The 10,776-nt window shown below is 37.9% G+C and overlaps 1 protein-coding gene across 6 annotated transcripts in view; it reads right to left on the bottom strand.

The window, feature by feature from the left end:
* larp1b (La ribonucleoprotein 1B) overlaps positions 1-7,002 on the bottom strand; it is a 48,931-nt gene extending 41,929 nt beyond the window's left edge. For 4 of the 6 annotated variants that reach the window (XM_015022787.1, XM_015022789.1, XM_015022790.1 and 1 more), the window contains exons 1-2: positions 6,172-7,002; positions 1,148-1,209 (exon numbers count right to left, since the gene is read on the bottom strand). In XM_015022787.1, the coding sequence (XP_014878273.1) occupies positions 1,148-1,209; positions 6,172-6,547 (438 nt within the window). In that variant the 5' untranslated portion in view covers positions 6,548-7,002. The remainder of the gene's footprint in view (positions 1-1,147; positions 1,210-6,171) is intronic. The other 2 variants (XM_015022792.1, XM_015022791.1) reach the window with 2 other exon arrangements.
* Positions 7,003-10,776: the final 3,774 nt, after the last annotated feature.

Here is a 10,776-nt window from a genome sequence, read left to right as displayed (position 1 = left end):
ACACTTTTGACCACAACTGTATCTGGGTTTGAAAGAATTCCAAATGCAGTGTATAACGGATTAATCAGTCATTAAAAATAATCGTCAACAAATTTGGTAATCTATTAATCGTTTCCCAAGGTATACAGGCACTAAAACAAAGGGCATTTACTGAAAGGACAACTTACTCAGCAGTAATAATTAAGGCACTACAGGATACATAATACATTACAGTGTAGCAAATTTAGTTGCTTACTACACTGTAATGATCACTACAGTAATCATTACAGTGACACTGATGATCACTGTAGGGATCATTTAAGGGTAGTGTAATGATCACTACAAAGTGATCATTAGTGCTTTCAACTTGAAAACACAATTATACTTTTTAGCATGTTTAAATTCTAATTAATAAAACCGTCTGAATCAGTCATCCAACGAGGAATCGGCTGCTGACAGGATTCGCGAGGCGCGTTCCGGTAGAAAACAAAACATCCTGACCGCATACTAACCCTCTTCTATGTAGTAGTTGAAACTGAGGACTGAAGACTTAAAAATAACAAAATAAACATTTCACTGATTGACAACTAATGTGTGTTGCATTCCCTGTCAACAGTTTTCTTCAGCAAGCCAGAGTAACCATGCTTAAAGATTTTTAACGTGCCTAAATAAACAAAAGATTAAATTAAAGATCCAACATTGACTCCATAATTACCCTAAAGGGTTAGTAAAATATATTCACAGTCAATTTCAGAACTACTTAATCTCTATATTTAGGTACTATGCTATGGTAATTATCCTTAAAGCTGTGTAATGGAAAAACAGGTTGGAAAAGCAAACAAAACCAGAGGATAGCAGCTCGAACAGGTTAACATTTAGCAGCAGATGGTAATTTCTCACTCTCTGTGTGTTTTAACACCTGAAGTCAGAACTATGGGAATGCAGATGAGAACTTAGAAGAATCAAAATATTAATTTATTTGCAAGTTAAAACAGGTGTTCGTCAAATACTAAGGTAAAAAAAAAGAGGCATGATGTGATAATTACTGAACATTTCTGGAACAATATTCATCTAGAAAACATGGTCAAGTTTATCCTATGTGAAAATATTTGGACGTGTATTTGCAGAAAATGTGAAAACTTAAAAACAAAATTAAAAACAGTGTTACCTTGCTGGGTTTTCTCACTCTGGGCTTGCTGGCTCGGACCACTTTCAGAGCATTTTGTTGATCTGCGCACAGATGATGGATAATAGAAACAGACATCATTAAATGTGGCAGGCAGGAGCAAACTGAAGCAGACAGAAGCTACAGCTCCACGAGAAATGCAAGTAGAAATCGGTTGCTCAACACCGCGGTTAAAAAGTCAACTCATCCACTCTTGCACAGTCGTTCTGTGCCGTTTGGGGAGCATAGGGAAGAAGAAATAAGTACTTAACCCCACAGGGAGCGAAGGGGTGTAAGTTGGGGGTGATTAGAGTGCAGACAGCGGCGGCACGCCGTGCGGCTGCCTCTCTGCAGGCTGGGAGTGGCTCCTATCGCTCAGCAGAGGATGGCTGGATTGATAAGACACACTGGGCACACACACAGGCTTCCATGTGAATGGGTGTATGCCTAACTGGGTCTGGGTCTGTGTGTGTGTGTGTGTGTGTGTCCACCCACAGAGCTAGATGTACAGTAACCCTGTAAACTGATGCCTAGGCCAGAGAAGGCTGCTTCAAATTTAGCTCCCCCTCGGTTGCTCTCCGCTCCGCTCTGACACACATTCACAACTTTAGCTGAGGGGGGTTCGAGACCACCGCTTTCACCAAGAGCCTGGTAGCAGCAGAAAGAACACGCACACACACACACACATATGCAAAGGCAAATGTTAACTATGAGAATGAAAAGGATTGTTGAGCTCACTGATGAAGCAAACAGGAGAAAGTAGCCAATTCAAAGTTGAAATTCCAAGAAACTCAGCTTCAGATTTGATACATTTTTAGTTCAGGAGCTTAATAATCTAGATATTCACTTTCTCAGACTGGCTCTTTAAAGCTGCAATGTGTAACTTTGATGAAATAGTATAGTATTTGTTGAAACTGTCACTATGGCATAGCAGTATGGGACACAATGTGTGGGAAAAAAACAAAAACAAAACAAGCTCCTATGCATTCTCCCAGTGCTAACTAGGAACAACCAATCACATCCAGGAGGTGGGTCTTAGCGCTGTCAATCACCCCATCCATTACCTTTGACAACTGCTACACTGTAACTTAGTGAATGCTATGGCTAGTTAGCATGGCCACTGATGACCACAGATAAACGGTAAGTTGTTTCTCCACCATTAGTACAATTAGCAGCGTGTTCAAAAGAATAATTGACAGCTCTAAACCCCTCCTCCAGGTTCTGATTGGTTGTTTTTGATTGGGAGCGGTACATTTCATCAGACGGCCAGAGCAGCTCAGGGAGGAGGTGGAGGAGATGGATCTTTTCACAGATTATCAGTCTCATATTACACTGCCACGGAGTGGTGACAGTGTAATATATAGAATATACATCAATATAAAAATATAAAATAATATATTATGAGATAATATATAAAAAAAACATGATTTTATTTTATTTTTTTTTATATATATGTATAAAAGTTACATTTTGCAGCTTTAAGATACTCTTCCACCATGGTGTTTTTAGCAGGTGTACACAGTCCACTCCATTAACCCCATGCACATAAAAACCTCCAGATCCAGTCTTAGGAAAATCTTGGACACAAACAGAACTGTTGTTCAGAGACGCTTCTTTAACAGAATGCATCTGTTAATTACATGTTGAACTTTAATATAATAATCCCTCTTGTAATCAGATGTGCAAATAAGCTGCTTTATGTAGCACTTTTGCCATCTTGAATCATCTCTGGGATCATTTATACCGACCTGGTGAAGGCTACAGCACTCTAAGCAACACTGGTTAAAGTTCAAGTCCCTGCAAAATGTCTACTTTAAATTTTTGATAATTTTTTTTCTTGTTCTTGTGAGACTGTGAACATTTGCGTACCTGGTTTCAACAATGCTATAGCTTATTTATGTCCATCATTATGAACACACATCATGCAATAGTAATCATTCAAATACATGACAGGTTTAGCATACACCAATAAAAATTAATTACAGTTTATGCAAAATGTTAATAAATGTATAAAATATACAATAATAAACCATTCCAGTGAAAGGTACAGTGCTTCTAAAGAGCCTTTCAGCTTCTTTTAAAGAACTTAATTTTATTCAGCTCCAGGGAGGTAATGGTAGAGAGATCCACTCATTCATTCAGAAATAAGTCACTATTTTAGGAGGGTTGGGGGGATTAGCATCAATTCAACTTCATCATACCTGGAAAAATATTATTGTCCCTCATTGTAGAATTAAAAGAACCTAGAGGAGAAATAAAAGCAGTCAAATGACTTTCTTTTATTTTTAAACTACTGCAGTAAAAAATTTTAAATAATTGATATGAACAACATTACAAGTTGTGAGGAACTAACTAAAGCCTTCATCTATAAATAAATCCATGTAAAAAAAATGACATTGACGTTTTTTACCTTTCAGAAGACGCATTAAGTCTGGAAACTCAATCTTTTTCTATTTTTAATATTAAATGTTCTCTTTATTTAGCAAACTCTGCATCCAGAAAGAATTTGGAGCTTCACTCGTTACACATTTTATGTTACAACATTATTCCTAACTTGATTACATTTCTATGTCAATACCATACAATTTTTCATTTTTATTTTTTACAAATTTATTAAACAGAAAATTGCTGTAGGATAAGTTGTCCTAGTAATTATTTTGACAAACATTAATATTGCTGTTTTGAGATTGTTTTGATGTATTATATTGATAATGGCATAATTATCATAATAATAAGTTTGCCCTCTCAAAAGCTAATAAACTTTAATTTTGTAAAGAACACTTAGGGCTAGAACTGGAAGATTTTAAATATGCAAAAAAAAAAAAACAAGCTGAAATAATAAAATAATAAATAAAATGGAAATAAAAATCATGTGCAACAGAAATCATAAATAAACAGGCTTTAAACACAATTACCTTTCAAAAAAAAATATGAGGAAGGAACTTGTTGAGCTCATTTTACTGTATCCTGCGATTAACTGATTAATGTCTTATTGCGACAGGCTTAAAGAAACTAAAGGACTCATATTTACTTGTGTATTCAAAGACTTTGCTATGAAGTTTTAACGTGAGCTCAGGTGGATCCTGTTTCTGCTGCTCTAAACTTCACAGTTAGCATGAACCAGCATGACTCCGAATCTCAGTCAGAACCTGAAGGTCCGTCTATCTGAACTCCACTGTTCCTCTGTGGAGAGAGGAGAACCTTCCAGAAGGACCTAAAGCTCCACCTGTATAGTGAAGAGTCCACTCCTTAGAAAAGCAACATGGCGGCCCGTCTGGAGCCGGCTGGAAGGGCCCTGGAGGACTCAGACTGTCAGGAACAAGACTCTCTGGTCTGGTGAGACAAAAACTGGACTCTCTGGCATGAAGACCAGATTACCTGCTAGGAGGAAAATCAGGCATGGCTCATCCCCATGGGGAAGCACGGGAGTGGCAGCATCAAGCTGGGTGAAAGCAGTAGGTTCAGAATCTCTCTGTGAACATCTTGGAGCGGCCGGGCCAGAGTCCAGGCTGGGGTTCGACTGTACATCTCAGGAGAGATCAGAAAATGGCTGACAGACGTCTGTGATGGAGCTGGGTTTGGCAAACAGGAAACTGACCAAGAAAAGCTCTGTCAGCTGGTCATGCCGTATGCTAAAGCTGCATTAAAATAATGAGAAAAGGCTGGGAATACTTATGTACATGTGATTTCTCAGTTTGTTGTTAATATATATGCAAAAAACAAACTTTTGAAGTGATTGTAGGAGGGGGTTTTTTTAAAAAAAGAAAAAAAGAATTTAGTTCATTTTTAAAAGTGGAAAAAGTGACGCAACGAGAATATTTGCTGGATGCAAGTTAAACCCAGATTAGCTAGGATGAAAATAGAAGCTACTCTAAAAGATGCTGAGACCAAAGTCAATTGCTACTGTGCATATTCGATCAATATAAAGATTGATGTTTATTTAAGAGCCTTGTTTCATCTTATCTCAACAAGCTCCTTGTTCACAATTATTTTACAAAGTTTATTTTAGTTAAACATTACAAAAGTCAATTTTTTTTACAACATTACCAAAAGCTACATTTTATCCAAAAGTCATTTTGTGGAAATTAAAGGTAAACAGTGTATGCAGTAATGTGGAAACCTGAATCTGTTTTACCAGCTGTTCAGGTATCTTGTTAACATATGTTTTAAGTGCAGCTGATTTTTTTTAGATATTTTTTTGTGAAAAAGTGTAAAAAAAACAACCCAACAACAAAGGTGAGATTCTCTCAAAGAATATCTATTAAAATGATCCAAACACAACAAAAAGTATTACTCAACCTTAAGTCCTAATTTGTCTTTCTACTTGTCCATCTATTTAAACCTAAATCATTTTCTCCGATTCCAGAAAATTAAAAGTATATATTCAATAAATGTTAATATTTTTTAACTATACACAGATATTCGACTTCCAGCAGATCCGTCTGTTAAAGCACCTTGTTCACATACGTGTTACTCTCACTAGTGACAGCGACCCGGTGGGAGGAACGGCAGGCTGCCAGGCCATTGGACATGCGAAACGTGCCTTTACAGCAGCAAAGGCTGCTAGCCTGCTGGCTTTAGCCTCAACCAGCGAGACGAGCTAGCTGCTCGAAGCTGAAGCGTCGATTTTAGCTCAAATCGAGCAGCTTTTGAGCTTCTACCTCCCCCCCAAAAACAACAAAATACTCCCATTTCACTGCCACAGATATCCCTGTGGGGATCGGAGCAACATAACAGCTAGCTGGTGGGAGCTAAAAGAAGTAGCAGTTGTCAGCAATCAACACGTGGTGCTCATGAGCAACCCGAGCACGGGGGGGATGGGGCAAATATGTTGCTAACACTTAGTTAACATCCTAATTGTTTAATTACATTTGGCTAAAGCCACCGTGAGATGAGCTGACAGTTCATCTCGCGGTGGGTTTCTCAGGAGTGAAGCGTTTAGAAATGCCTTGACAACGTGACACATTTGCTGAGGACCGCATTATTCACTTTCCCCCCCTCGTCTATAAAACATGGGAGCAGCTCACCTGTCTCCTGGGAGCCGGAGTTGATGTTGCTGACCGGCACTCTGCCCGTGGTTCTTTTAGTCCACGGGTTGACTTTCGGCGGAGGGGCTTCTACAACTTTCTTCTTCACCGCCTCGACAGCCGAGTCAGCGTTACCGCTCTGTTCGTTTTCTTTATCGTTTTCTTTGCTTTTCTTATGCGTGTCCGCTTGGCTCTTGGTCGACTCTTGCTTGTGGTCGTCCGCTTGCTGCTTCTCCGTGCCCCTCTGCCCCGGCTCCTCTTGTTCTTTGTGCAGATGAGCTCCCTCCGACTTGTTTTGGTTTTTGTCCTGCACCCCGCTGGAGCTGCTCGCTGTCAAACCCGAGTCAACCTGGCTACACTCAACCTCGGTGGACATCCTGCTGGTTTCCTGACAGCGCACGGTGTCAAAGCCAGTGTGGAGTCGTGGTTCTTGTTTTCCTTGCAAAGAGAAAAGTCGTGAACAGCTCGGGGGGTGACCACATCCACTCGAGGCAAACAAAATTTGGGCTGGACCTCGCTAGCCCGCTAGCCAAGAAGCTGCTGCAGCTAACTGTTAGCTAGCCTGGGACCATGCAGAAGCCAGCGAGCCCGAGTCAGAAGCTTTTTCCCGCGATATTTAACAGTTTCATATCATTTAACAGTTTCCTTCGAGCGTGTAGTTAGCTTCCATAAACGCGACAAGCCCTTGTTTGGTTCTTTGGGACTTTTAATAACTTTAGAGAGAGAAAAAGAAACCTACTACAGCGACCTCCTCTCTTAGTGTCTAATTTCACCTCCACGCTACCAGCAGCCAGCTCGTGCAGCAAACTCTCCTAATTCTGTAAACACTGGCTCTGCTGCCCCTATCGGCCGTCACTGGGAACTACATACAAATATTTACAACTATTTTTGAACACATTGTGGAATAACATTTACCGAGCTGTGTCTTTTATCTCGTCTACTTATGGTCATGTATCAATTATACTAACGTGCATAGATTGAGTTAAAACTGCGACAAGTGAGTATTTAAAATAAACTATTTAATATATTTGGCGTAAAAGTAGGCAATTGCATATTCACTTTTGGGAACCATAGCGAATTAAAATTCCTTTTAGGAAAAATTGGACGTCAAACTAATTTCTTCAGTTTTATTTCTTTTCCAGTATTAGTACTGGTGCCTTTGTTGTATTAACCTTCTGAAACCAATTTAAATATATATTTAAATATTCCCATCTAACATTATCTATTAATGTTATATGATGGTAATGTATCATGGTATCTATTTAAATCATCAAAGTTATTAATGTATTATTACATAATATATATTATAATATAGATATTACCATATTATACCTATCATTTAGATATATATAATATTACCTATTATATATAAATATAATAGATATATTACATGTCTATTATGTTAAAATATTTGATGACAAAAACAAAGAAATCTGTAATTGGTAGTTGTATGTTCAGTAGAAAACTGATTCTCTAAGCTCATTCCTTTATAAAGAAATGGCAACAGATAAAACACTATCACTATGTGCAGAAGAAAACTACCGCTGCACCTCAGACTGACCATGCCTTCATCAAGCTGAAACACGGTGGTGGTATTATTATGCTGTGGGGATGCTTTTCTTCAGCAAAGAAAGTGTCATTAGTAAGATTTAATGGAAAAAATGGATAAAGCTGCAAAACATACAGCCAAAGATACCATACACTGGTTTAGATTAAAACAAATTCACTTTAGAAAGTTCAGCCCTGAACACAATCGAGAACTTTTGGGACAATTTGAAAATTGCTCTTCAAATTGTCAGTCCAGTGTGACTGAATTTGAGATATTTTTTGCAAAGAAAATCTTGAACACTTTCCATTTCCCAATGAGCAAAGTTTCTAGAAGCATGTCCCAAAAGTGTTACAGCTGAGTAATGACCGAAGGGGCAGAAGAAAAATGCACACAGCTGGTATTGATCCAGCTTTTAAAATGAAAGTTTCCAGTTTTTACCTGTACACCATTTTAAAAGCAACGTACCATTTTCATTCAAATTTAGAACAATGCACAACTTAACATTAAACTATCAAATCAAATGACAATAAAATACATTAAAGTTAATAGTTGTTACACGACAACGGGAATGAGTTCAAGACACTTATGATTTGTAAAAAAAACAACAAAAAAAGTTTTCCTTATTGAGTGATGAGTTCTTCATCTTTTCTTAAGTGCTTTTCAGCTATTGATATAGCTGGAACCAGACACTCGGGCCAGTTCGACTGTTTGTGCTTCACTCTGCTTGTTAAATTACACACATTAAAAATCTGAAAGCAGAGTCATCACTATCAGATCAGATGACACGTTTCAAAGTCTGGTGTAGATATAAGCTGCTGGAGAGATGGAAAAAGATATGTTCAGTCATAATGTGTGGGAGCATTTAACTCCAGTAAATTGTGAGGATACATGAGCAGTAGAATTACACATCAACCTTCCACAAAATATCAAAACGGAATCATAGAAAAATGAGCAAAGTTGTATTTTCTTCAGATACCATTGGAAGAACAAAATAGGGTCAAAAAATATTTGCCAATTTCCAAATTCATGTCGCTGTTGTTTTCTTGTGACACTTAAATCTTTTCAGATCTTCAAAGGTAATAACCAGAGTAATTGCAAATTTGCTTTCAACTGATGATCTTAATTATTAAAGGGTCAGTGTTATGCAAAATAAAACTTTTTCAGCTTTACATCATGTTACGGTGTTATTCCCTCATCAAAAACATACCTGGAGTGTTTCCTTGATTCTTTTCTGCATGTTTGAGAAATGCTTTAATCTCTAAAGCAACCACTTAGCTGTGCAAAACCCCTGGGTGGACCAAGCTCCGCCTTTGATGACGAAGCTCCTCCTCAAAGCTGCAGTTTCCAAGCCTTCAAGCTTTGAACCTCCTCCCTTCCTGCCCCCTCAGCTCCTTCAGACTAGCCAGCAGTAATTAGCAAACACCTGATGGAACTCCTCATTTGTTGAGTTTGCTATAAAACCTATTTCTCTGTGGAATGCTGGTAGAAATGTTGTTATGGGGTTAATAAAGGAGCCCATGTGATGATGACTTCCTGAAGGTGGAGTTTCAGGAAGAGTTTGAAATTTTAAAGAGACAGGCCCAACAAGCCGTTAAAGAGATGTTAAAGCATATAGTCAAACTTAAGTCATATTAGATGTATACAGCATTTTATAACAACTGAAAGTAACACAGTTTCTTGATTGAACTATAAAAGGATACTATATGGCTAGAAAACACATAATACTGTCCCTTTAAGGCAAGGCAAGACACTTTTGTCTTAGCATTCCACATAATATTTTCTGCAAAGTCTAAGAGGTCATCAGGATTTTTTTTTTTGGTAAACGTGAGCTTGGTCTGTGTGTACTTTTTGGTCAGCAGTTGTATTGACTTTGGAATTTCATATGGAAGGCATTTTAGCCGGTCTCTTTCTTACTGTCAGATTATGGACACTGATGTGAACGGAGGAGACCTGGAGTGCTTGTTCAGGTTGAGATCGATAAGCTTTTGCAGTCATTTTGGTAGGCTGGCCACCCTAGGGAAGGTTCACCACTGTTCCATGTTTTCTTTTTCCTCACTGAGGTTAACTAGCTTTTTTAAATCTTTCTAGACTGACTCATATCAATCACTGTTTCTCACCCGTTTTTGAATTTCTGTGGCTAACGGCTTGAGTGGCCTTTCAGTCCAGTTTGATACAGTGAGTGTTTCACTGTGAGTGGTAACTCTGCCTTCAGCAACATTCTTCACAAAGTCTTTGGGTTTTGTTCTGGGGTCAATTTGCAAATTTTTGACCAAAACCCGTTTATCTCTGGGACACAGAATCCGCCTTCTTCCTGCTACGATGGCTCCCATGATTCCCATCGTGTCTGTACTCGAAAATAATTGTTTGAACAGATTAACTGCACCTTCAAGCATCTGGAAACATTTCTTTTGACATTTTGTTTGACTTTCCCATGATGCCAAACAAGAAAGCAGCGTGTTGGAGGTGTGGCCTTAAAATACATCCATAGGTGAACCTCCAGTTAACTCACATGTGCCGGTCAACCTATTAGAAGTTTCCAAAGCCATGACATCATCTGGGCTTTCCCTTGTTGTTTAAGGAGATAGTTATCATTCTTTATCTAATCCTCTGATTTTGAAAGCAATAATAAACAAATCTCTGGCATATCCTTTCTCTTATTATTGTGGCATTTAGCAAATAGAAACAATTTTGGTGATTCTAACAAACCCAAAACAAGAGAAATTTGGTTTGGTTCAACTTCTGACAGTGAGAAAAAGGGTGTAGGTAAACTTCTGCTTTCAACTGTAAGTGTTAATAATTACAAGGGAAATAATACATGGTTTTCAATATTGTTTATAAATAAAAATATCAAAAGTGTGGTATATTTGTTTTCTGTTCTCTTTACTCTGGTACTTATAAATAAAATAAATCTGGCTTTTATATTGTTGTTTAAAAAAAACACAAATAAAACTTCCATCTTCACACTCATTTGTGTTTTAAATAATTCACAATTAAATACATTTTGACTTCAACAAGAAAATGAATAAGTAATCTAAACATTTTAATTGCTTCATACT

The sequence above is a fragment of the Poecilia latipinna genome, unplaced genomic scaffold (assembly GCF_001443285.1).
Source record: "Poecilia latipinna isolate Pla-1442-1.1 unplaced genomic scaffold, P_latipinna-1.0 Scaffold3107, whole genome shotgun sequence".
In the NCBI taxonomy this organism is placed as follows: domain Eukaryota; kingdom Metazoa; phylum Chordata; class Actinopteri; order Cyprinodontiformes; family Poeciliidae; genus Poecilia; species Poecilia latipinna.
The sequence above is the reverse complement of the archived record's forward strand: the minus strand, read 5'-3'. Positions and strand labels throughout refer to the sequence as shown.